This window comes from Primulina tabacum, chromosome 15, assembly GCF_025594145.1.
Source record: "Primulina tabacum isolate GXHZ01 chromosome 15, ASM2559414v2, whole genome shotgun sequence".
NCBI lineage: Eukaryota > Viridiplantae > Streptophyta > Magnoliopsida > Lamiales > Gesneriaceae > Primulina > Primulina tabacum.
The window spans coordinates 6,894,042-6,921,746 of record NC_134564.1 but is presented as its reverse complement, the minus strand read 5'-3'; the positions used below and the strand labels follow the sequence as shown (position 1 = coordinate 6,921,746).

Here is a 27,705-nt window from a genome sequence, read left to right as displayed (position 1 = left end):
CATGCATCTTTAAAGTAGAGCGTACATACTTAAAATTTGAACGTAATAACATAAACATAGACGTGCCGTCATCAAAAACTCTTCATAAATATACTTATATCATACATACTTGACATGCATAAACTTCATCATTTTGCGTAGAGATGTGTTTCAAAGCAAGTGACACATACATAAATGCGCCTGATCAGACTAAATCACAGTACTGGGCTGGCAGGGAAGATCCACTACCACATACATGAGATCCCCGATCATGCTTTACCGGGTGGATTGGTCCCAGGTCATACTTTACCGTTTTTCAGTCCTGATCTAAACTCGGTCATGCTTTACCGAGGTGGAGAAATCACCGATCATGTTCACCGGCTTCCAAACCCGTTCATAATTGGTCGCAAGACATTTAACATACCTCAAAAATAAAATATTTTCTCATTTTGCACGTCGAACATACTTGTATGGCGTTGGGGGATTCGTTGGATCTCGCTTGGGGCCACTGCTGCACATACTAACACATTATCAAATGCTTAGCTTTCAAAACTTAGACATACTACTCGTACTCAACCCCGAAGTAAATAATTGGCTTATGACGTTCTAGAGCACTCGGAATTGACCTCATTTAAACGCACAAAACCATGACATCAAACCCCGAAAAAAACTCTAAAATGATGCATGAACATTTCCCAAACAAATAAAAGACATTGACTCACTATTGGAACCTAAAACTAAATGAAAATCAAACCTTCCTCCACCTGGCCCCACGCTCGGGCGGTAATATCTTACCGCTCAAGCGCCAGGTCTTCTGGCCTCGGACAGAAAGAGTGGCGCTCGGGCGTTAAGAAGTTCTTGCTCGGGCGCCGAGTGCACTGGACTCCGCGATTTGAAGCTTAATACTCCTAACTAAATCATATGAATCGTGCGCCAATCCATCGAGACTCATCCTAGGACGTTATGACACTGACTCGACTCCATAAAAATGCCCCAAACGTCCCCAAAGAAATGACACACCACACGCAACGCAACGCAATAAAACCCATAAACTCAAATTTTGATACCAAATGCTTCCAACGACTTCTAATGCAACCAAGGACTATCGACACAAATCGAAACATCAAAACTCATTCCAACATCATACTCCATATACCTAAACGCAGCAGCGATCACCCGATGGTTCCCAACGAAGCCTGCAACAAATAACTTCAAGAACACATCAAGAATGCATTTTCATAAAATCGTAGTTTGAGCAGTCCCACGAAAACGATCATAAATCATTCGTTTCTTATCCAAAAATTACGAATTTACTGTCAAATCGAAGATATCGAAAAGTACTATGTTTTATATGTTGAAAGTTTTTCAAGATAAGCGACCGAAAATACACAGTACATGAAATTACAGCAGAGTTTGGGTTTTTAGATCCAAAATCGTTTCAAAATCGATCCAACCAATTTTTTGCTTAAACTTTGTACAACATACATGAATTTTTACATATAATAAACATAAAAACATACACTATGACGAGATTGATGCATAAACGAAAGAATATACATGCCTTTTGATATTTAAAACTCACTATACGGCGATACCGAAGCGGAAATGGTGCGAGGGTTGATTCGGGACGAACCGTGAAAATCAACGAAGGATTGCTGGAAAATTAGAGAGGGAGGGGGCGGCTGCTCTTGACCTATGAACCCTAAGTTTTTTTCTCTCAAAAAAATAAAACAAGGCAAATGAAATACGTGTATGTGTATCGTGTATGGGTGTGTGGAAAAGTGTATGTGTGCGTGCATTTTTGGTGTGTGTGTGTGTTTTTAATAATTAAGGGAATAAAATTTGCTTAATTAATAATTAAAATGCTACTACAGTGTTAATCCACACTAATTTAACAATTCCCATAATTAAAATAAATACACAATTGCTAAACTTTAAAAGTTTTAAAATCCTAAAATCACTAAATAAATAAATTAGGCTTTAAAATACTTAAAACTAAATAAATCATTTAAAATGCCCCAATCCTAACCCAAAATAAAACACCACATTTTAAAATAGCCAAAAATCGTCGCCGGTCTTTTTCCTCGATCCCACATCGAATAATCGCCTGAAACATGAAACTCAAGAAAACATTTTAACGTGTATCATATAAACATAAATAATTTAAAATAATACATTTAATTAAATCATGCATCTCTATAATTATTTTAAACTTAAATAAATAATATAACAATTAAATAAATGCATGAGTTTTACGTGTACTGATTTTGGGCTCTATAGGGATCACCCCTTATTTCAATTATCCAGTTTACACAAGTTAAAAGGTTTAAACTGATTAGCTTACTTAACGAAAGATTATTTCCAGTATTTTTCGCTTGATTTAAAACCAAACTCGATCTAACTCATCGGTATTTACATTCTTAGAACATGAGCTATTGAAGCTCATGGAGAATGTTGTGTTTGAAGCAGCTTCAAAGGTGCCCGAACCGATCCTTCATTTGGTATCAGAGCTAGTTGTTCTAAGAAGGACATTTGAAAGCTAATATTTTCAAATATGTCTCAAAATGTAATTTAAAATGGATTTCAAAATCCTCTTAAAAATTTTATGTGAGTTTGCCGTGGGAAGAGATAATGTTTTTGGCTCTGCAACTAACATTGTAGCCACTTCTCTCGACTTCGTACTTTTCCTGTTTTAGCAGCTTGCAGGGTTCTGAGTTCAACTGACAGCAGAACTGCTAAACTGATCGGTGGACAAGATTTCAGTTGCCAATCTATCAGTTCAAGCTGATCAACAGACGAAACCCAGCTAAGCTGAAATGCTGGATGATTAAAGTAGAGCTTAATCATCAGCAGTATACTGCCTGTAACATCCCGTAATAAAATAACTAATACTACTTTAAAATTTACGGAAAATAATTTTTTTTCCTTATTTAAATAGTGAACTCTCGCCTTCTGAATTTAAATAAAATGATTGACTAAATGCTTGAAAATAATCCAAGTACAAAATATTTTCATGGCATAAAAAAAATATCATTCATCACTACTATAAAAGTGTTATCCAAAACGAGCATTTGAAAATACTTTTTTTCCAACAAAATTTTGAATAAATAAAATGAGAATAAAAAGTTTAACGTGTATAAAATCTTTTCATAAAAACTGCGGTCCTCGGGTTTGCACTGCACACAGTCCGAGCAAGCTCACTGGTCAGCACCTCCTGTCTCCTCAAAAGCATCAACTTATGCATCGATCGAGTCTAGTGAGCCTAAAGACTCAACACGCATAAACCATGAATAGCAAATAGTACTTAATAAAATCACATGCATTTGAAAGTAACGTGTACGAAATAACAGCTGAACATACATAAACATAGACGTGTCATAACTGCATAATTTTTTTTATAAAAGTGCTTCATCATAACATACATAATCATACTTAATTTTGTGTAGAAATATGTTCAAAGCAAGTGGCCCATAACATAAATCGCTGGAAGGACTTACACATTAGTTTTGTACTTGAAGGAATTTAATTACTGGTACTGGTATCTCTTGGCTCATTCTACGAATGCCACCACTCTGCCACCATGTTACATGTTTCCACTCGATAATGTTACTCTATTATTAACATGTGATTTTTGAAGGAAAAAATTATTATGTCTGCAAAAAATGATCTTTGATTATTCTAAAAGGAGAAGATTATTTATTCTCTTTACCAAACATATGTGGATCCAACCACGATCCTATAATAAGAACAAGATATCTTTCTCGATCAATCCCATTGCCCTCATTCTTCGCGAATCAGAAATGTACTTTTCAAGTTTGAATTTGTTCATTTGAAATATGAGTTTTTCTACTTCATTTTTGTTTAATATGAATTTTTTTTCTCTCTATATTTTTATATTATTCCTCAAGTCCCATGGGTTTGATCCGTAGAATTTGATCATTGAACGAATCAATCAGATTTTTTTTTCGATCTTCGATTTTTTCCCCTTCCTCTGTCCGTATCCCTATCTCTATCCCACAAGTACAGTGTTTGAATCAATGGATAACTTTTTATTCGATGTGAGAATGTGAATATTATAGTAACTATATTTAATAGGTTAATATAATCACATCTTTATTATTAAAAAATTTATTTGGTTTCGGTTATTTTACATTTTATTCATTGATAGCATAACTCAAATGAGAAAAAAAATTTGTTCTAATTGAGAAAATCATCTATCCAATTCTTAATTAGTGAAAAAGTATTTTTTAATTTATTAAATAATTATTTTTTAACACGCGCACTCCGACCGCTAGTGTGAAAGAAATCGGAAGCTGCCTGTTGAACAATTAGTTAAGAGAAAAAGAAGAAGCATCCAATGATATAACAACACCTGTGGAGATAATGCCACACGCACAACCAATAGTTGAACCAACTAGCCAATTGGATCGGACATAGAAGTTCAGGCCCACTCTTTACGATTGTTTTTTTGTTGAGCCCATCTAATCTTAAGCCCAAATAAAAGTCAACAATTGGCCCATATACTACAAAGCCGTCGTTTCCATTTCCCTCTTCGTTTCCTCTGCACACAGACATTGATTGATGAAGCTGACACAGAGAAACATAAGCAGCTGCAGCATCGCCATAGCCAGCTAGCTCGATCTTCGTTGTGAAACCCAGTTACCCGGATCCTCAACATGTCCCGGCGAGTCCTCCCCGTTCTAAAGCACTACCTTTCGACTAGATTCACGACCCACACCCGATCCGTTACATATATGCCTCGACCCGGAGATGGGTCGCCACGCGCAGTCACCCTCATTCCCGGCGACGGTGTTGGGCCCCTCGTCACCGGCGCAGTGGAGCAGGTTATGGAGTCCATGCACGCCCCCGTCTACTTTGAGAAATATGACATCCACGGGGACATGAAGACCGTCCCTCCCGAGGTGATCGATTCCATCAAGAAGAACAAGGTCTGTCTCAAGGGTGGATTGAAGACTCCTGTCGGTGGAGGTGTTAATTCTCTCAATGTCATCTTGAGGAAGGAGCTCGATCTCTACGCTTCCCTCGTCCACTGCTTTAATCTCAAGGGATTGCCTACGCGTCATGAGAATGTAGATATTGTCGTGATTCGGGAGAATACGGAGGGAGAGTACTCGGGCCTAGAGCATGAGGTTGTTCCTGGAGTTGTGGAGAGCCTTAAGGTAGGTAATCTTGTGTTCATGTTTATGTTCGTGTATGTGAATCTGTGATACTGTTGAATGGTGGCGTCTTTTCTGTTTTGATTATGGCTGCTTTACAGTTTTTGTCTGTCATTTAACATGTTAAAAAGGAAGATTTACAATTCAAAAAAAAATTTACAGAGGTCCTTTATTTCAAATCCCAACCTTGTTGTGATGGCATGAACTAAGAAACACAAGTACCCGACATGTATGTGCAATGAGTTTCTTGTTCCGTCGAGATCTCTTGTAGTCTTCTAATCTTGAACTGTCGATTATTTTAAAGCAATCCAATCAGAATGGAATCAGATCGAATCCTTTAAATTGATGCTAAAATCTGAACAAATGAAGTTAACATTTGATCCTAATCTGGCACTGGAACAGCTACCGATGTCCGTGTTTCGAGTAAATTTGTCTTAAATTTTCTTTGGAGTTTCTCTCCTTTCTCTTTCTTTCCTTCCTGTTTCTCATTTAGTTAAATCGCTAGGTGATTACAAAGTTCTGCTCAGAACGAATAGCAAAATATGCCTTTGAGTATGCCTATCTCAACAACAGGAAGAAAGTGACAGCAGTTCATAAAGCAAACATAATGAAACTTGCGGATGGTCTTTTTTTGGAATCCTGCCGTGAAGTTGCTAGTGCTTACCCTAGTATACAATACAATGAGATGATAGTGGATAATTGTTCCATGCAGCTTGTTTCCAAGCCAGAGCAATTTGATGTCATGGTAAGTGCTATATGTTTGTTTTTGATTGCACGCATAGAGTTTCATTTTACCATTTCTTATGCTACCTATATGGCTATTTGCCTACTCCTGTGATGCTTGCATTTTCATCCTTTTCTTTATGTTTTTTTGTGTATAGAACTAACTGATGAGAGTTTAAATTTCTCCATTTTGTCACCATGTTGCAATATCATTTTGTGGATGGTATAGAAAGATGTTTCTTGGATGTAAACATGTGCATTTCCGTTGTACCACTTCTGTGTGAATACTGAAGTATCAACTTGCATCGAAAAAGTGGACTTCAGGAATAGCTCATTGATTTGTTATTGATTGTTGATATAAATCACTTCTGAAATTGGACCATAAATTGCAAGCATATTGTGGTTGTTTTGGTTGAGCTCTCAAATCATCACTACTTGATTTTGGAATTTTAAAATATAAAACGCGGAGCTATTATATTACGTTGTTAATGGAATAAGGTCCTGGTTGTGGTGAAAATGCAAATACGAACAAAACATGTTTTACCATATGGGCTGTAGCCTTTGAGTTCAACTAAAAAGGTCAATTTCGGGTATAGAGATGTCATACATTGTAGACGTGATGAATGGCAAGAGCTTACTTTCACCCCTTAATTTGGGTTTCCTTGATTTCATGGTCCGTGATTTGGTTTCATTGCTTACCGACTAGAAAATATACATTTTGTAGGTGACTCCTAATCTATATGGGAATCTTGTTGCAAATATGGCTGCTGGTATAGCCGGGGGTACCGGTGTCATGCCTGGTGGTAAGTTATTTCCATTTTCAATACTGGAAGATTGTGAGTTCCCGTATTTTCAAGTTACAATTCAATGGTGGTGGTTTCTTCACTGAGCAAACCCCATTTCTGAAATAAAAAATGTGGTGGTGCTTTTCAGTCTTCTTTATGCCTACAGTTTGTCATTAACTTGGTTGGACATGGATGATGTATCTTGTGGATTTCTTTAGTCATGATCTAGGTCTGATGACTTTCAGGGAATGTGGGGGCTGATCATGCGGTCTTTGAGCAAGGTGCTTCAGCAGGAAATGTGGGAAATGAGAAATTAGCAGAGCAAAAGAAGGCAAATCCAGTGGCTCTGCTTCTTTCATCAGCTATGTTACTGAGACACCTCCAGTTTCCTTCATTTGCTGATCGGTTAGAGACTGCGGTGAAGTGTGTGATATCAGAAGGTAAGTTCCGGACAAAAGATCTTGGTGGAGACAGCACGACCCAAGAAGTTGTGGACGCTGTCATTGCAAATCTGGAGTGAATATGTTCTTCCTGATTCCACTCACCATTTTCCTTGATTGTTGTCGCAAGTCTTGTAATGATTTTGATGATATGCATTTAACCTCATATCCAGGGTCAATAATGATCATGAATCTTCTTCAGTAAAGCACACATCACAATAAGAATCAAGAAAAATTTGAAGGCATTGTATGTTTTTAGTGGGTTGACTGATAATCCACATCTTCAACGGCCAAAGAAATATGGATCAGTTCATTTTATAGAACGCTTGTCAATTTGATACTGAAATAGATGAATGCATTCACGTATACATGGTGATTGTAAAAGTTTTCTTCTCAGAGATAAATGGCTATTGATCATTTTCAGCCAAACAATATGATTACAATCTTGAGTTACTCAAGTCCCTTTGCCATCAATGAGCTACTTCAAGTTCAAATGAACTTTGGTTGTGTCCAAATATATGCAACGTTGTACGTGAAACAAAAACCCGCTGGAACATGATAGAATAGGAACGGTTAGCACTAAGTTGGCAAAACTGGATGCCACTCGAAAATATTTTAGGTTCATGCAAGGCTAACACCAGTAGTTTATACTCGAGTACGGACGGGAGAAAAGAAAGGAAAGAGAATGCTAAGGTTAATGGGCTGGCCAGAGTGGAATTGTTGCATCCCCCTGAATTATGTAGTTACCCTTTGGCAGGAGCTTACGGCAATTGCCCATGAGTGTAGGCTTCCACATACTGCGGGCAAGGTCTGTGAGCTCTGTGGCTGTAGAGCCTATTGTAAATACTTCATTTACAAGGATTAAGGATTAAGTTACAATTTTTTAGAAGTATGCAGAGGATATTATAAGCTAGTTCGAAATTATGATCACTAGGCACACCCATTTTCCTAGTATTCTGGTTTTTTTTATTACCAACTGTAAAAAAAAAAAAGGTCATGTTCCACAAGAACACCTGACAAAAGCTAGGATTTACGTACTTTTGTAGTAGCTACAAACGATATCCAGTAACAAATGTAACAGGTTAAAACACAGCACATCAAAATCACAAACTATTTATCTTCAAGCCGACGTAGCAGTGATTCCGCAAAGCTCTGCTGCCTGCAAATGTATAGATGCAAATGAGAAACATTGTATATTTAAAAATATTGTATATCAGCACCAGGCATTGACAATCCACTAATTTTAACAAAACATTTCATATCCTCAAGGCATGGCCAGATTGCCCGAATATTCAATGCATTTAACAACATTTGTACAATGGACCAATGCTGGTGAAGGAAATATCAGGTTAATCAAAACTTACTTGCGCTCTCGATGCTTGGGGCTGGGGCGAGAGTATTTCAAATATCCATCCCACGGGACCTTTCTAAGACCTGCTCGAAGAGAAATGATGTCCCTCACCCTGATATAAACACCAAAACAATAACGGCAAACGCCAACTTAGTCGGAATGGCTCGGGAATTCAAATTTGATTACTTACAACATGTCTCCCTATACAGTGATAGGGAGAGCCTTATAATGAATTAAGGATTTATTTGGGACTCCAGATAGATATAGCCAAAATAACTCTCAATAAAAAGGAAAATAGAATGGTAATTTTGGGAATGCAATATATTCAAGCATCTATCAAGTATCAACATATTAAATCTTAGGGACCAGACAAACTTCTTTCACAGTTTCACACATAAAAACTGCACCATAAAAAGTATATAATCAAATAATGTAACTTGAACTGCAGAAAAAATTAAATTACAGAAAGTATTTTTCTCGTGTTAGGCCTTACGAGACTGATCATGTTTTATTTTCTATCCTGATCACGTTGAGTAGATTTACAAAAATAACATACGCATAAAATTACGGCTCTAATACATTCATGCCAATGAATTATTTATCTTCTTTGATCTTGCTATTATATAAATCAATATTATCAAGAAATATGAGAAGTTAAATTCATTTATTTATGATTTCATAATAAATCCTTAAAAAATTTCGCAACACAAGGTATTATTTTAGTATTGATCAGACACACACTGTGCATATACTAGTTGTCTGAATCGATCATGATTCATATGATATCAATATCTACCTCTCAGCAAACTCAATAGGTGTTTCCCCAGGTCTCAGATTTTGAGGCTCCAGGTACCATACATTACAAACAACTGCCCATGATGTCATAAGCTGCAGCAAGTGTGTCGTGAAAGATTGCCTGTAAATGAGATTAGAACACATTTTTAAAGCCTTATAACTAATGAAGTAATAGTTTTGTAGAACAACGTCGAAAGGAGACATCACTAGCCATCATTAACAAATATCATTCTATCACAATTTCCCACTGAACAAACTGTAGAAATTAACGACAGAACATTTAAAGATGATGGGTTGCCTTTTCTCATTTCCTGCAACCTAATTAACTCCTAAAATTATGTTTATCAACACATAAACTCATACCTAAATGCTATATATATTTCAGAAAACAACATAGAGTGAGATGTTATAAATATCAACGATACATTATTTAAAAAGAATCGTATGCATAAGAAAACGAGAAACGAAACACTTACTTTCGACTGTTCCAGAAGGCATCTACGAAAATCTTGTTATACTTGATTGCGACTGGACAGACAGTGCAGTCAAGTTCAAATGCACCCTAAACACCATTAACAAAAATCTTTACACAATTTTTATTTTAATCTCCTACATCCACTTGAACTATAATTTAACAGTATGCAACTTGCGTTTATATCACCAGCTTATATTCTACACGATAATCTATAATTCACCAGAAGAAATTCCACATTGAACAGTAAGACAAATAATGTTTTGGGAGAGTAGTACTCAATAGTGTGGGGAAAATGGAAATGAGAAATACGGGAAAAAATTTCATCGTTAAGTTGGTCGAGGTATGGAAAGCAAGACAACAAACATTTATCAGTTCCAAGCTAATATAATAAACTCAACTTTGACAGAGAAAACATTGTCACCTTCTTAAACATCACAGTATAGTGGTTATTCACACAAGTTCCTTCAGGGAATATGAGAAGAGGATTGCTGTCAGCCGCATTGACATGTTCTCTTAACCTGAGACAAAATAGAACAATCAAAATGATGTTTTGGACATATTAACCCCATTATGAAGCACATACTTTCTAGCCACAATTTCACGATCCTTGGACTCTGAGCGGTTGAACCAGATGCATCCTAAACTTTCCAAAATAGTGCTCTGCAACAATCCTATACAGCAGCAATCACGATAATGTAAACAAGAATAATCAAGTAAAAGAACACACTAAATTGCCAGTATCTGACTCCAGGAGTCAATTTTTTAAATTCTTATGCATCTCCACAAGTTACCTAAACAAGATGGCAAACACTTCCAAAGGAAAATTTACAATCTTTTCTAAAATTCATTAAGGTTAAAAAACTGAGTTTCCAAAAACAATCATCATCAATTTTCATACCTCCACTCCAAGATTCAATAACTTCAGTCTACAATTCCATCTTGACATTACTATGAAATAGTCTACCACACACACACACAAATATCCAATAGTCTTCTACCAGCTAATGATTATGGTATAAATTTGACAAAGAACATTAAACGTCAATTTGAGAAGTCATGGAGCAAAATACTACAGATTTTGAATTCCTAAAATAAGTATCTGGAATTTTCAAACTTCTCACTCACAAATCTAGAAAGTTTCACAATCACAAGATTAGAGACCTGAAATGCTAAATGCTTTTACTTACCAACCCAACCAGGATGCTTCTGCATGATCACTGCAAATGCAGTCATTTGTTCCAAAACGATGAAATCAATCATGGACGTATGGTTTGCCACAAACACCTGCTTAGGCCGAATGCTGGGGCGAGGGCCGTGATACTTGACAACCCCAGTCCATGATGCAACAAAAAAGCTGCAAATGAGCTCCACTAGACCTCTCTGAATAGAAAATAACCAACTAGTGAGTACCAGAAGTCCAATCTAAGGATTATGCAACATCTTCTGCACAAAAGAAACTAAATAATGACTAACTCACAAATAGTGAAAACTTATGTTTGGCATGGGGGGATTCTTTATTCCCAACGTGGCCATCTCTTTCCCCTTTCTTACTTTTTTTTCTTTCCATTTTCTTTGTTTTCTCAGGTTCCCTGAGATACGAGTTCTAGTCTTGTTACCTATTACCCTACTCCAGATATACAATGATTTGACCAGATCCAAATTGGAAAAACAAACATTTCTTTTACCCAGTCATGTGTAAAGAACAAGCAGTCAAAGAAACACTAATAAAACTCTAAATCCAGATCCTAAAAAGTATGAAAGTCTAAGATTAATGTCCAGTATATTAATAACATTATTATTATACAAGATGAATAAAAAAGGAAAATTAATCAGCCACACCTCTAACTTTTTCCTTAGCTTGTCATGCCCTTTCAACAGGAAATGGACAGGAAAATAGCATGATAGAAATATTATCCATCCAACTGTCAATACAATGACCCTGCATTAGATATGAAATTCATGAAGCATCACGATGCATTAGGATCACTAGAACTAATAGACCATAAAAGAGATGCAAATTCCAATCATAATGGTCTGAAACAACACATTTGATGCGACTTTTACATGCAGTGTGACATATTGTAATTAATAAAAATGAACCACACCACCCACCAAACAAAGAATAAAAACATCTGATGAATTTTTCTAATGTAAAAGTAGAATAGGATTCTTAACTTGTCCACGATAAACGACATTATAGAGTCAAAATAAAAAATACAAACGATTTTGTGTTCCAGATGTGCACATTTTAATCAATGCTTCAGCATATGAAGCTCTACAAACCATAGTATGCACCAAATCAGATTTACTACACACACAACAGGAAAATTAAAACATAGATGCCCGTGTTCTAAAAAAACTTAATTCAGCCTCGCTTAAGCGCACTTAAGCTTGAAGCTTGCCTAAAATGTTTCGCTTTATACAAAAATGGTAAAAAACGACTTCTAGATGCAGTGTGACAAGTTGTAATTAATAAAAATGAACCACACAAACCACCAAACAAAGAATAAAAACACTTGATGAATTTTTCTAATGTAAAGTAGAAAAGGATTCTTAACTTGTCCAAGATAAATGACATTATGTAGTCAAAATCAAAAGTACAAACGATTTATGTTCCAGATGTGCACATTTTAATCACTGCTTCAGTGTATGAAGCTCTACAAACCAGATTATGCACCAAATCAGATTTACTACACACACAACAGGAATATTAAAACACAGATGCATTATGTCAGTATTCTAGAAAACTTAATTAAGCCTCGCTTAAGCTTGAAGTTTGACTAAAAAGTTCCGCTTTGTCCAAAAGCGGTCAGACATAGGTTGACGATATCACGGGTCACTAAATACGCTCAAGTGCGACTTAAAAAACAAAAAAACAAAATTGATGATAAGAAGAAAAGAGAACAAAAATTAGCTATTTCATTAGTAAGTGATGCTAACAATGTACAATCATGATTAATAATGCTTAAGTACGACTTTTTCCTAAAGCAAGATTAATGAACAAGAAGAAGATAAATATAGAAATTTTACTAACAATCAATGCTAGCAATGTACAATCTTAGATACTTAAAAGTGTAGATACGATGAATTTGTGGTAGATATTGGCATTTATGATATTGACATTTAACAACCTATAAGAGATATTAATAATAATATTTTAAAGTAGTCCAATTAAATTGAGTTTGTATCTGACAGTACAAGATATGAAATGAATAATAGAACATATATTGAATTAGAATCTGACAAAAAATTAATACATTACACATAAATTTATAATATTTATGCACTATTTACTCAATTTATTTGTTTGAGAATTGAAATAATTAAAATTATAGTTTAAATTAAAAAAATATAAGTTTATGCTCGTATAATCTCGTTTAAGCTTAAAAAGCTTGAAGCTTCGCGCTTTTTAGAACCTCCTTTTGGATGATTTTTGGGACAAGAAGCAAGCTTATTATAAAGCTTATGTTACCCTTAAAAGTTGTATGTTGTGATGTTTCAGATTATAACAGACATCATAACATACAACTTTTAAGAGTAAACATAAGTATTATAATAATCTTATCCCAAAAATCATCCAAAAGGTATTGCCTAATTATGATTTCAACCCCAAATTAGCAATTAAAAATTTATAATCTTAAATAGCAATATAATATTCTCAAAGGAAAGCGTTTTATAATTTATAAAAGTGGAAATGATTCTGAATGACCTGAAAATGAAAAGAGGTGATTGATCCTGAGTGAAAGAGGATGGCACTCCATTACGTATTGATGCTGAACAAAGCTAAAAGTCTTCCATTAAATAAGTATCATTTGCACGGTGAACAAACTCACCTTACTGGGAAAAGCAGCCCATATCTTACTACAACTCCCAAACACCACAAAGGAAACAAATATATGTTCCAATTCCAAGGTTCTGGAGGATTTGACTTGAAGCATCTTGTGAAAGAATCCTATCCAGGAGTAAAATCAGAGACAAAACATAAATACACCATTTTGTCACGGGACTCAACACCGAGACAGTGGACTAAAGAACATGAAGGAATAAAGGAAACAGAGAATAACTCATTTGTGCAAGAAAAGTAGCTTTCACACAAGTATAATCGAAACAGGTTTGTCTAATATTTATGTTCAGCTCAAATAAAAACGCAAAGTGAAACAAATCAAGAAAGCTTGCAGTGAGCAGTACCAAATATTAAAGTAAAAAAGGAATTATGGGAAACGACTGGAGCAGCATCCTGTATCCGATGTAGCAAGGCAAGTATTAAAATCAATTACAAATCTCCTCATCTAAAACCTAATCCTATTGCTCCTCTGAAGCAAAGATTATATATTAAAAAAATAGAGGGAGAAACATGAAATTCATGAATTAACTCGAAATCCGCGGGGAGAAAACACTTACATCAACAATGGCACCCGCTGCCTCAAACAAAGTCGGGGAAATATCTAGCAAATCCCGCCTAAACAGCCAAAGAACACAACAACAACAACATCAGATGCACACAGAGACGAGAACTGACAAAGGAAAATCGAAAGGGGGGAGGATTACAGGCGTAGTTTTCCATGGGGCTCCTGAATGGATCCAGATGGAAGGTAATCTTCGATGTTGGGGTGATCCAAATCCAATTCGGAAGCCGATGATCGAAGCTTGCTCATTTTCCCGATCTTCACAGCATAATTAATGATATTGAGCACTGCCTCCCTCTCCTTCAGTCTGCCGCACCTCGCCTGGAACAAAACAAAACAAACTGGGTTAGAGCCCGATTCAGATTGGGCCCAGTTTGGATAGGCCCAAATATATGATTGGGCCACGATTTGAGTTCTTGTCGTGGGCTAACCTCATCCAGTCCTACATTGGCAATCATTTTATTTTTATTTTTATCCTTGACTTTGTTCCTTGTCAATTATTAATTTATAAAGGAAATAATTTTGTGTTAATGTAATGAAATAATTTCAAAAAATAATATTCATGAGAAACACAATCATTGACTTACTTGGATTGAGAGTTTTGCTCTTTGTTTTTTCAATACACAAAAACCATTAAATTATCAATCTTCATATTAATATGTTTCATTCAACATTTTTTTCCAGGGGTATTTTTGTTTTAACCCTGGTTTAACAAGGTTTATTTTACAAATTTCTCCATTTTTTGCATGGACAGCTAGCCAAATAAGTCAGATAAAAAAAATCAGAGGGTTGTTTCCCAAAATTTACCGATATATTGATCAAATTAAAGGTTTTTTATAAAAGAAAATAGAATGTAAAGTTCTATTTCAAAGTCTAAACTTATTATCTTTTATTGTAATTATGGAGATAGATACGTTTCTTTAATTGACATTCACATTTAACCTATAATCACATTACTCAATGGCAAAAGCTTGTGTGAGTTTTGTGAGACAGGATCTCTTATTTGGGTCATCCATGAAAAAATATTATTTTTTATGCTAAGAGTATTACTTTTTATTGTGAATATCGGTATGGTTGACCCGTCTCACAGATAAAGATTCGTGAGACCGTCTCACAAGAGACATACTCTTAATCAATACATGGTTTTGATATTTTGAAATAGATCCCATGATATAATAACATTTTTAAAAAATGTTATATTTCTTCTCTAATTAATCATGTTTTTATCATTTACTATCTTGAATCAGTACATATATTTTTAAAATTTAAAGATGTTGTTTGCATTAAAAATAAATTTTTGGCCCGATATGACAAGCTCATTAAATTTTGAACTAAATTGGTTAAATTTATTTTGGCCCCATTAGTTATGCTCAAGCCAAAAAAATTAAATTAACAGGTAGAGACATAGAAGGTCATTCAAAGAGGCTTGAATAAGTCAAAACAGTAGAGGAGATCGTGGAATAATGGAAGAGTGGAAAAATAGACAAGACCGTATAGAAGAAGGAAAGAAACGACAGAAGCAAAAGAGACAACACAACTCAATCCCTCAACAACAAATTCTCTACAAATTTTGTAAATTCATCTTCAAGCAATTTATCTTTTTAGTCTACTTTCAAGAATTTTGACGTTTATTCATTCGAGATTCAACAATTTTTATTATAATCTTATGTTTCTAAAATCCTACAAATCATTGTAAATACAAAATCATATTGGAGTTTGTTTTCTTCAATTCAGTGTTGTTTCAATCAATTTATTTTATTTTGGTGCATATTAGTTTAGGATATTAGATCTGACGATCGAATTTAGAAAACATGTGGTTTGAATTGTTTGAAGTTCTAATTTTATTAATTTTCACACAAGTTGATGTTTGTATCACCTGACATGCCCGCTACTCAATAAATTGTGCAAACAAAATTGGCACGCCTCGTGGTACCAGAGATATGCTGCCAAAGACGAGGAACTTCTGAGAGGAGTAGAAGTTTCACCAAAACTTGAAGAAGATATGGTTAAAGAAAGTGCATGTAAAATTTCTGTTCAAGACATAATTGAACAGATTGAAGGCCAACATCATGGTCATGGCACATTCAAGGGAATGCAGAAGCCTCAAACCAATGCAGGATAAAGCAAACAAGAGAAATAGAATAATCGTCAAAGCTTCTGGCTGGTGGTATCTGGATGAATATGAAAGCAATGGTGAGTCGATGATGAGCAGATGTGGAGTGCGAATCAAGGGACTAATCAACCCAAGAAGGTAAAGGAAGGTTCAAGAAGTCCCAAGGCAGGTGATATTCACTGCCCAATCTTAGTACTCCCTGATGGTGATAAAAAGTTCACACCACCATAGAGAATAAAAGAGGGTTTTGGTGAGAGGAATCAGTCAAGTGTGTGTGCAAATGAAAATGTAAGACAACCAGTAAATCATGTTGTGATTAATTCTATTCATGAGTCTCCATCATACAAAGAGGTGGCTAATAGTGGCTTTTAGGGAGCAAGTACTGGTGCAAACACTCGGGGCACAACCATCCAATGAGGTGTTGAAAGATAAATATCGCTATAAGTCTCATGATTTATTTAATCATCCCACCAAATTTTGTTGTGTTTCTAAAGATATTTTACAAAGAAAATTCAACATGCAAATATTCTAGTTCCCCAAAAATATGGTGGTTGATGAAGATTTGTTTCCCCCAATGGCCTATGTGAATTTGAATATCACAAATTTACGTTCATTTCTTGATGAAAAGAGGAAGGAAAACATGTGACTCAAAATACAAAGATAAATAAATATCTTGAAAAAAATATCTCATTATGTTGATGATGTGAAGAAACACGCATACTGTCAAAACATGATATTCTATAAACAGAGTAATTCTAGAGATGTGAGGAAGTTCACAGCCTTCGAGCAGAAAAACCAACACCTCTAAAAAAAGATTGAGATTTTAGGGTCAAGTGATCATTTGCATATTAGGCGTCACCATACCAAGGGATAAAATGAAACGTCTACTCGTTTTAAAAGTACGAAATTTTTTTTTTAAAGCTCGCAATTGCAAAATAACTTTCAAAATGATCGTATTTGTTTAGCAATAGAAATATCACAGTTAAAAATAACCAACATTCAATGTAAATGTAAAAGAGTAAACAAAACCGTAAAATCCTCAACGTATATAAAATGTTTAACTACTTTCCAAACTCATAACTCAAAGTGCGGAAAAACGAGCGGTCCTCGCGTTATGCCACAGCACCAGGACTGCCTATTCAGAGTTCAGCACCTCCTGTCTCCTGCTCAAAATGCTCACCTGCATCACACACGCCTAGTGAGTCTAAATACTTAACACTCATGTACCAGTAATAACAAGTATATATACAGGCACACAGCAGTGAAAAATATCATATTCAACATAACTTTCATGAACTTAAAAACATGAACATAAACGTGTCGTGTAAAATCATAACGTGTCGAATCATATCATCTCATGTCATCATAAACGTATACATTTTCTTTTTAATTGAATTCCGTTCATTAGTTGTGACTTTCGTATCAGCTCTATCGTATCAGCTTTATCGATGGATCCATCTACGTATAACCATAGCACCGGGCGGCTAGGGACATCAGCGACAGCATTGCCCGTCCACTGAGCCCGGGCCTCAGCTCATCATATCTCATATGATCGTATACATATACATCGTCAGTCACAACCAAATCTCATACTTAAAAAATAACATCATATTCATCACTTAAAAAAACATGATATACATTACATTTTTCTTAAAACCAAGCATGCGACGTATTTATCATAATTGCGTACAAATCGTAAACATGATGCATAACATTTAAAATATCATGAATTTGTACTCAAAGCGCTGCTAGGACTAAAATCTCACCCGGGTGCAAAATGACCATTTTGCCCTTGGAAACCCAAATATTATCGTTTAAACCCTGGACCTCTAAAATTGACCCGAAGCTTACTAAACCCCTTAAAATATTCCAAAACGTTTTTAAAAGCGTTCCTAGATGTACACTCGAGCCAAAATCAGAACTTAACCGATTCGTTTTAAAACTTAGACAGGGGTCCCGGTTTTAACCCGAATTGACCCGAAATTTAATAAAATTTTCCCCAACCTCAAACTTGACTTAAAAACACCATACCAGACCTGAATCCACCCAATTCGAACCCCTTAGAACCCCTAAACCTTGCTGGTATGCTGCTGGATTTTCAGAACAAGCCCAATTCAAAACTCTAGTTCATGCGCCTCTCTTAATTTCGCTCCAAGTCTTCGTTCAATGGAACCAGACCCTACCCGAACACACCTAGACCACCCTAGGCTCCCCTGGACATGCTGAACCCATTGATAACCTCCCATGCGCGCCTACACATCAGCCACGATCGCTCACACTCAGCCAATACCCTACCCGAGCTTCTTTTCCCGATTGCATGCGGCCGACGCTTCAGTTGGTTCTAGCGGTGGTTGGGCCTCCCTGAGTCGTGACCCAGACCCACCAGGGTTTGGTCCAAGCTCCAGTTCAGCCCCTGCACTACCCGTCCCACCCCATGCGAGCCACAGCCCCGACGAGATTCACCCTGCTACATCTCGGTTTTTCCACTCCCAACATCCACGATTGGTGTTGCTCCTATAAACACATCTTGGCACAATTATCAAACTCCTAACCAAGCATCACAGCAGCTCCTTGCACCAAAATTCAGAAAAGCGTGAGTGAAAATGAAAGAAATGCAGCACATGAACAAAAACCGAAAAACTTTCCTGTTCTTGGTGGGATTGAGAGTTTGCTACAGATTAATCACACAACAGCATGTATATGGCGTATGAGATGCAAAAACGATAGTACAAAGCGTGCCTTGATGATGATCGATGAACAAAACACGAAGATGGAGACTCCAGATGAATTTCTTTGCAAGATCAAGCCAAAACGAGGCAACAAGCTGGAGAAAAGTTCTGAAAAGGAGAGGGTCTGCTGCTGAGGGGAGGTGTCGGCTATGTGGAGTAATTAGGTTTAGGTTAAGGAGTGGTTTAGGTAGATAAATAAATAGATAACAATTAGTTAATGGGCCAAAATTTGCAATTTAAAAGTTTTAAAAGGGTTTTAAGCCCCATAAGCTTAAAAATGGGCCCATTAAATACAAACGCACTCTCGAAAAATATTTCGTTTTGGAAAGTTTTTGAAAATAATAGCTGATCCCTTAAAAATTCCCCCGATTCGATAAAATTTGCGTACCGTTAAAAATAACATCCCGTGGGTAAAAATACTCAAATAAAATCTCATTTTTGAAAAATCCACTTGAAACACATTATATTAATTTATAAAAATAAATCGTGTGATACCCTTGTCCCACATCTTAAAAATGAAAGATTTAAAATGAGTTTATAATGGCCTACAATGGACTTCTATAGCAACTTGGGTTAATCATTTTCGTAAAGCGAGGATGGATACGAAATAGTTGCTATAGGGGCCCATTGTGCTGCGTGGGCTCGGGGTGTAATGCCCGAGATGTGAGTTGGTAATCAGCAATTATTAATGCATGATTTGATGTATTTATCGAAGGCCGAAGAAGCGATGTTGCGATTCGATTTTAGTGCAAAATATATTGTTGGGGCAGCAAAGACAGTGCACCCGCGGTTCAAAAGATAGTGCACCCGCGATCGTTTCTCATGAAATGTTGAAGGTTTACAGTAGCTTGACTGCACCCGCGGTAAGAACAGGACCGCACCTGCGGTGGATGCACCGAGACAGAAGCGCACACGCGGTGCAAGAGCCAGCGCACCCGCGGTCGTTCTTCTGAAATTTTGGATATGATCCAGTATGCTCCGCGCACCCGCGGTATGAGAGTGAGCGCACCTGCGGTGCGACGTGCAACTTGAAAAATAAACCATGTGTCCCTTGCCATGCAATATAAGTGCTGAGTCTTCATTCTTCAGCAGACCATCGAAATAACTCCCATGAAAACCTCAAGAATGCTCCTAGCTTAGAAATTAGCTTGCACAAGATCTCACCATCCGATTTTCGATCCGAGACTAGATTCGTGTTCCTCTCATCACCAGCTTCGAAAGGACGTAAGTATTATGACATTTCAGCATGTTTTGAAGTGAGATGATTGGAGAAATCAGATTTTGAGTACTATCATGTGTTCTTATGATTATGGTGAAATGATATTCGCAACCGGATCGTAGAACGGACATTTTATGCTATTGTTATTAATTTTCAGCATGTATCGAATTTGAGATATACAGATTTCAGCATTGATAGGTGTTTATGATGAAGATTGTGAGTTATTGTGATTGATTATTGTTGTTTGAGATGACCGGTATCGTGAGATTACGTTGTTATGCCGTCGAAATGTACCGAGATTGAATATTGATAGGTATATGTATCGGTTTGAGTTGTGAATTGATATTGTGCTATTTGACATTGCAATTTCAGATTGATATCGGCAAGATTTGACTTCTAGACTCCGATCTTGACAAAGACTGAATAACGAAAGGTATAATTCATGTTGATTCGGGAAGATACAACTCGAATTAGATTTGATTCGAGTTTCCCAAAATCACAAACTAGATTTCTATACCTTGCTATGCTTGTGCTTTATCTTGATTTATTTACACGCATTGAGATAAGAGAGTCATTGGCAGATTTACCAAAATTTCTAGATGTTCGGTGGTATCGAAGCATAAGAGAAGATCGACTCCGATTGTAGATATTCGATATAGACAGGACCGAAGTCTAGGAATAAGACGTACCGCCACCACGATTGGGAGAGTAGGTGGGATACTTGTTACGTCTTATTCACACCGGGATCCCTAGATTTAGATACGAGTCGAGTCAAAGATATGAGTTTGACTTAAGTTGCATGCTTATTTTGAGTATGTTTCATAGACTGGGGAACATATTGCTATTGATTGTATGTTCATGATTTATATTGTGTATATGCATGTATAACATGTTTTATACTGGGATTTGTTCTCACCGGAGTTTCTGGCTGTTGTTGTGTCTGTATGTGTGCATGACAACAGGTGGGGCATGATTAGGGTCGAGACAAAGATGAGAGATCGAGATAGCGTGGTGATCACGGGTGTAGCAGATGAACTAGTAGTGTTTACATTTGATATGTAGTGTGTTATAAACTCTAGTTTGTATGATTGTAATGGAACAAGACATGTACCTACTTTGTTGAAAATAAAATAAATGTATCATTTGTGTATGATTTATGTACACTTGTTCATGTTGTTAAAAGAAATTTTTTTTATGACCCACATTTTCTAGCAAAGATCCAATTAATCCCAAAGATAGTCGAGTTAGAGCCCGGGTCCCCACAACAGGTGGTATCAGAGCGATAGATCCTTTAGACTGAGATAGAATAGAATGAGCAGGAATAGATTGAATTCTCTTCCTTGCTTTTATTGTGTTAGCATGATTTATTGCTTTCCTTATTACATGTTATATTGTTATTTGAGTTGATTACAGCATGTATTTGCAAAGACTGAATCAAAACCGATTCTGGATCAAAGGTATATGATCAGAGGAGGACTGAGACAGATTGTATAGATTGTGTACTAATCCGTTTGATAATCAGATATCCCTCCTCGACGAGTACCGCAACCAGTAGCAGGTCGAGCACCAGAACAGGGCAGTACTTCCAATGATCCGATGGATGTGACTGCTACCCCGATGGAGACTTTGCTAAAGAGGTTTCAGTCGTTTCGACCACCGACATTGAAGGGAACAGAAAATTCAGTTGAGTGCGAAACTTGGCTCGATGACATCGAGATGTTATTTGAATCTCTTGACTACACTGACGAGCGACGAGTTAAACTTATTGGGCATCAACTGCAAGAAGTTGCAAAGAATTGGTGGCTTACCACGAAGAAAGCATTGGAGCATCGTGGCACAGAAATTACTTGGAAAGTCTTTAAAGCAGAGTTCTATTAACGCTTCTTTCCCGTGTCCTACCGAAAAGACAAGGGTGCTGAATTTGCAAATTTGAGACATGGACAACTGAATATCGAAGAATATGTTGCTAAGTTCTCTACATTGCTTCGATTTGCTCCTCACGTCACAGAGAATGACGAGGCTATTGTAGATCAGTTTATCAATGGCCTGAATCCAGAAATCTTTACTTTGGTGAATACAGGTAGACCCAATAACTTTGCAGATGCATTGAACCGTGCCAAGGGGGCCGAAGCTGGATTGCTTAGGCAACGAAGCACTTCCTATGTCGCTCCGACTCCTAGACCGCCACAACCCTCCATTCAACCCCCTCCCAGATTCGACAGCGGTGGTAGTAGCAGCGGGAGGAAATATCAGCTGAAAGCAAAGGGAAAACAGTTCAAGAGATCAGGGAGCAGTTCGTCGAGCTCCAGTGGATCACGACAGAGAGGTCCTGGCCAGAGTACAGAATATACAGGTGTGTATTGCAGTTCTTGTGGAGGCCGACATGCCACAGAGCAATGTCAGGGTATGATGGGTCGCTGCAATATATGCAAACAACAAGGACACTTCGCCAGAGTCTGTCCACAGAAAGGGGTACGGCAAGCTCAGAGTGTAGGAGTGTAGAACCCGTAAATCAGTCTACGTATAAGCCATGCATAATTCTAGATTTTTAAATTTAATTGACTTCATTGCATGATTATTTAAATGCATTTCTTTGAAGTTAATTATTTTATTATTTCAGTTCAGTAGTTTGATTTTTAGCATTTCAGTTATTTCAGTGAGGCCGGACTGGAGTCGGAGTTTTGAGATAGAATTTAAGATTCGAGAAATATTTCCAGAAGTTAATTTAGCTAGCAAGTAAGTTCATTTAAGTTAAAAAGGAGGTTTGAGGAATTAATTTAAGTTGCTTGAGGTGATTAAGAAATAAGCTCATTTAAGTTGCATAATTAATGGTTTTATTCACTAAATTATTTAAGGGATTAGTGAGGCTTTTAGAAGTTATTAATTTAGTAAATAAACAACATTTCCCCTTTATTTTATTATGCATTTTCGGCCACCCTTAGTTGCTAGAAGATTCATTTGCCAACTCATCACCTTTGACCCCTTCTTGGTATTTAATTAGGAGGATAATTCTTTTTGTTTGGGAGCACCATTAAATTATTAATTAACCTCATTCTAACCTAGACTACCATGCATAAATTCGGCCACCTCATCCCCAAGTAGACTTGATATCAAACAACAATTCAAATTTCAAAAGGAGAGTGGACTTGGTCTTGATTCTTCCTTATATTTTGCACCCATCTTATCTCACTCCCCAACCATTTTCTCCCTCCCTCACCACCGAATTCAGCACCATTCAGAGCCCCATTTGTGTGAAAAAAAAAAATCGTGAGTCTTAGCCAGAGGGAAAGAAAGAAAAAAATCGAGAGCAAGAAAGGTAGACAAGAAAGCGCTCCGTCTCCTCCGCGCCGTCTCGTCTCTTCTTTTCGTTTTCATTTCAAACGATAACCAGGCATGTCTAGATTCTTTCAAAACCTCAATCAAGTCATATTATCATTTATTTTTCAGTACATGATCAAGATTTATCATTTCAAAACCGAAATTTTCAGTAGACAAGAAACGAAAATTCTGCACAGATTGAGGATCTGTTTGACCAGTTGCAGGGAGCTTCGATTTTCTCCAAGATAGATCTGCGTTCCGGTTATCACCAGTTGAGGGTGAGAGATGCTGATGTTTCGAAGACAGCTTTCAGGACTCGTTATGGTCACTACGAGTTCCTTGTGATGCCGTTCGGTCTGACGAATGCGCCAGCGATCTTCATGGATCTAATGAATCGCGTATTTCAGCCGTACCTCGACCAGTTTGTGATAGTGTTCATAGATGACATTCTCGTCTACTCCAAGAGTCGGGAGGAGCACAGCAGGCATCTGACCACAGTGTTGCAGACATTGCAGAAGCACAAACTATTCGCAAAGTTCAGTAAATGCGAATTCTGGTTAGAGAAGGTGGCGTTCTTGGGCCACATTGTTTCTAGCAGTGGCATTGAGGTAGACCCGGCGAAAGTCGCTGCAGTCAGAGATTGGGTTGTGCCTCAGAATGCATCCGAGATCCGCAATTTTCTTGGGCTAGCAAGATATTACAGGAAGTTCATTCAGGGATTCTCATCCATTGTCGTTCCACTCACAGCACTGACCAAGAAAAATATGAAGTTTGTGTGGAGCGAAGAGTGTCAGAAGAGCTTCGATACTTTGAAGCAAGCTCTTATCTCAGCACCCGTTTTGGCTGTACCGTCAGGATCCGGTGAGTTTGTTCTGTATACCGATGCTTCGAAGCTTGGTTTAGGTGCAGTTCTGATGCAGCATGGGAGAGTGATAGCGTATGCTTCTCGACAGCTGAAAATCCACGAGAAGAATTACCCTACCCATGATCTGGAGCTAGCGGCCGTAGTTTTTGCTTTGAAGATTTGGAGGCACTATCTGTATGGAGAGAAGTGCCAGATCTTACCGACCACAAGAGCCTCAAGTATTTCTTTACGCAGAAGGAGCTGAACATGCGACAGAGGCGTTGGTTGGAGCTTGTGAAAGACTACGATTGTGACATTAGCTACCACCCGGGTAAAGCTAATGTAGTTGCGGATGCTTTGAGCAGAAAAGTCGCAGTGATGGCTCATTTGACGATTCAGAAACCTCTTCAGATTGAGATGCAGAGGTTTGATCTTGAGACTTACCCTCGAGGTAGAGTTCCTCGTCTATCTACCTTGACCATTCAGTCTTCCCTTTTGGACCGTATTCACAGTGGTCAGGCCGCAGATGAGCAGTTGGCACAGTGGAAGAAGAGAGATGAAGCCAAGGGCAGCGTTTTGTATTCAGTCAGCGATGGTATTGTGAGATACCGAGATAGGATATGGGTTCCTAGCAGTGATTCTATCCGAGCAGACATCTTATCAGAGGCCCATACGTCCCCGTACTCCATTCACCCTGGGAGTACGAAGATGTACAAAGATCCGCAGCTATTGTATTGGTGGCCAGGGATGAAGAAGGACATCAGATGTTTTGTGTCCGAGTGTCTGACCTGCCAGTTAGTGAAGGCCAAGCATCAGAGACCAGCAGGTTTGCTCAAGCCTCTCCATATTCCCGAGTGGAAGTGGGAGAATGTTACCATGGACTTTGTGACCGGATTGCCGAGGTCAGCCAGAGGATCGAATGCTATCTGGGTGATTGTAGATCGTCTTACCAAATCAGCGCACTTCTTGCCTGTTAAGACGACTTTGACCATGGTTCAGTATGCAGAGCTGTATATCCGAGAGATAGTCCGACTCCATGGTATTCCAGTTTCGATCGTATCTGACAGAGATCCCAGATTTACTTCCTCATTTTGGAAGAGTTTGCATTCGACTTTGGGTACGAAGTTGCTGTTTAGCACAGCTTTCCATCCGCAGACAGATGGGCAGTCAGAGCGAGTTATTCAGATCTTAGAGGATCTTCTCCGTGCTTGCGTCATTGATTTCTTCGGGAGTTGGGAGTCGAACTTACCATTGGTAGAGTTCACCTATAACAACAGTTTCCAGTCGTCTATAGGTATGGCTCCGTATGAAGCGCTGTATGGACGCAAGTGTAGATCTCCTGTTCATTGGGATGAAGTAGGAGAGAGAGCAGAGTTGGGTCCAGAGATTGTCCAGCAGGCAGCAGAGGTAGTAGTCAGGATCCGTGATAGGATGAGGACTGCTCAGAGCCGACAGAAGAGTTATGCCGATCAGCGGAGGAGAGAGTTAGAGTTTGCAGTGGGCGATCATGTCTTCATGAAAGTGGCACCTATGAAGGGTGTCATGAGATTCGGGAAGAAAGGGAAGCTCAGTCCGAGATTCATTGGACCGTTTGAGATCCTTGACAGAGTTGGGACGCTTGCTTATCGTGTGGCTCTTCCGTCGAATCTGGCCGGAGTACACAATGTCTTTCACGTCTCCATGCTGAGAAAGTACATGGCGAATCCTTCGCATATGCTGAATTTCGAGCCGTTGCAGCTTACTCCGAACTTATCTTATGAGGAGAGACCCGTGCAGATCCTAGACAGGCAGGAGAAGAAGCTTCGGAACAAGCTGGTTAAGCGAGTCAAAGTCAAATAGCTCAACCATTCTGAGGAGGAAGCTACTTGGGAGTCTGAGCCGGAGATGAGAGATCGATACCCCGAGTTATTCGGTGAGTTCTAATTTCGAGGACGAAATTTATTTTAAGGGGGGAAGGATTGTAGAACCCGTAAATCAGTCTACGTATAAGCCATGCATAATTCTAGATTTTTAAATTTAATTGACTTCATTGCATGATTATTTAAATGCATTTCTTTGAAGTTAATTATTTTATTATTTCAGTTCAGTAGTTTGATTTTTAGCATTTCAGTTATTTCAGTGAGGCCGGACTGGAGTCGGAGTTTTGAGATAGAATTTAAGATTCGAGAAATATTTCCAGAAGTTAATTTAGCTAGCAAGTAAGTTCATTTAAGTTAAAAAGGAGGTTTGAGGAATTAATTTAAGTTGCTTGAGGTGATTAAGAAATAAGCTCATTTAAGTTGCATAATTAATGGTTTTATTCACTAAATTATTTAAGGGATTAGTGAGGCTTTTAAGAGTTATTAATTTAGTAAATAAACAACATTTCTCCTTTATTTTATTATGCATTTTCGGCCACCCTTTGTTGCTAGAAGATTCATTTGCCAACTCATCACCTTTGACCCCTTCTTGGTATTTAATTAGGAGGATAATTCTTTTTGTTTGGGAGCACCATTAACTTATTAATTAACCTCATTCTAACCTACACTACCATGCATAAATTCGGCCACCTCATCCCCAAGTAGACTTGATATCAAACAACAATTCAAATTTCAAAAGGAGAGTGGACTTGGTCTTGATTCTTCCTTATATTTTGCACCCATCTTATCTCACTCCCCAACCATTTTCTCCCTCCCTCACCACCGAATTCAGCACCATTCAGAGCCCCATTTGTGTGAAAAAAAAAAATCGTGAGTCTTAGCCAGAGGGAAAGAAAGAAAAAAATCGAGAGCAAGAAAGGTAGACAAGAAAGCGCTCCGTCTCCTCCGCGCCGTCTCGTCTCTTCTTTTCGTTTTCATTTCAAACGATAACCAGGCATGTCTAGATTCTTTCAAAACCTCAATCAAGTCATATTATCATTTATTTTTCAGTACATGATCAAGATTTATCATTTCAAAACCGAAATTTTCAGTAGACAAGAAACGAAAATTCTGCACAGATTTTTTTTTATCGACTTCCATGCTTCACGATTGGTATGTTTTGTTTCGATTTCAGGGATGGATCATTCCAGGGGCTCGAGGCTGCATATGGACATGTACTAGGACATGTTAGGGCCATGTTAGAATGTTTATTTTAGTCCCATGCTTGCTGGAAAAACCGAAATGACAGCAAGCCCCATAGGTGCAGAAAATGGTGTTCGAAAATTTCAGTTTCCTGTCATGAGGGTTTGATCTGATCTTGGCTGCCCTAAGGGCTCTTAGCCATGGTTAGATCACTCCCCTAGCATGTCTAAGACGTGACTAAGTTTCCTTTTTGGTGGCTTGGTCCATGGCTCATCGGTTTTTAAATAATCAACAAGAACAGCCCCTTTCC

At 37.7% G+C, this 27,705-nt stretch overlaps 2 protein-coding genes across 2 annotated transcripts; one reads left to right on the top strand and one right to left on the bottom strand.

Annotated features, from left to right (window-relative positions):
- Positions 1 to 4,511: 4,511 nt before the first annotated feature.
- Positions 4,512 to 7,470, top strand: LOC142526248 (isocitrate dehydrogenase [NAD] regulatory subunit 1, mitochondrial-like). The gene is made up of 4 exons (XM_075630511.1): positions 4,512 to 5,159; positions 5,662 to 5,901; positions 6,604 to 6,682; positions 6,910 to 7,470. Exons 1-4 carry the CDS (start codon positions 4,656 to 4,658, stop codon positions 7,182 to 7,184), a joined length of 1,098 nt encoding a protein of 365 aa, XP_075486626.1. The 5' UTR covers positions 4,512 to 4,655; the 3' UTR covers positions 7,185 to 7,470.
- A 577-nt stretch (positions 7,471 to 8,047) lies between these two features.
- On the bottom strand, positions 8,048 to 14,454 carry LOC142526247 (glycerol-3-phosphate acyltransferase 9). Its single transcript, XM_075630509.1, has 11 exons — positions 14,274 to 14,454; positions 14,127 to 14,184; positions 13,559 to 13,677; positions 11,565 to 11,664; positions 10,913 to 11,105; positions 10,309 to 10,396; positions 10,147 to 10,243; positions 9,727 to 9,812; positions 9,252 to 9,371; positions 8,469 to 8,567; positions 8,048 to 8,263 (listed from the first exon to the last, which is right to left on the bottom strand). The coding sequence occupies exons 1-11, from the start codon at positions 14,378 to 14,380 to the stop codon at positions 8,215 to 8,217; spliced, it is 1,116 nt and encodes a 371-aa protein (XP_075486624.1). The 5' UTR covers positions 14,381 to 14,454; the 3' UTR covers positions 8,048 to 8,214.
- Between the last annotated feature and the right edge of the window lie 13,251 nt (positions 14,455 to 27,705).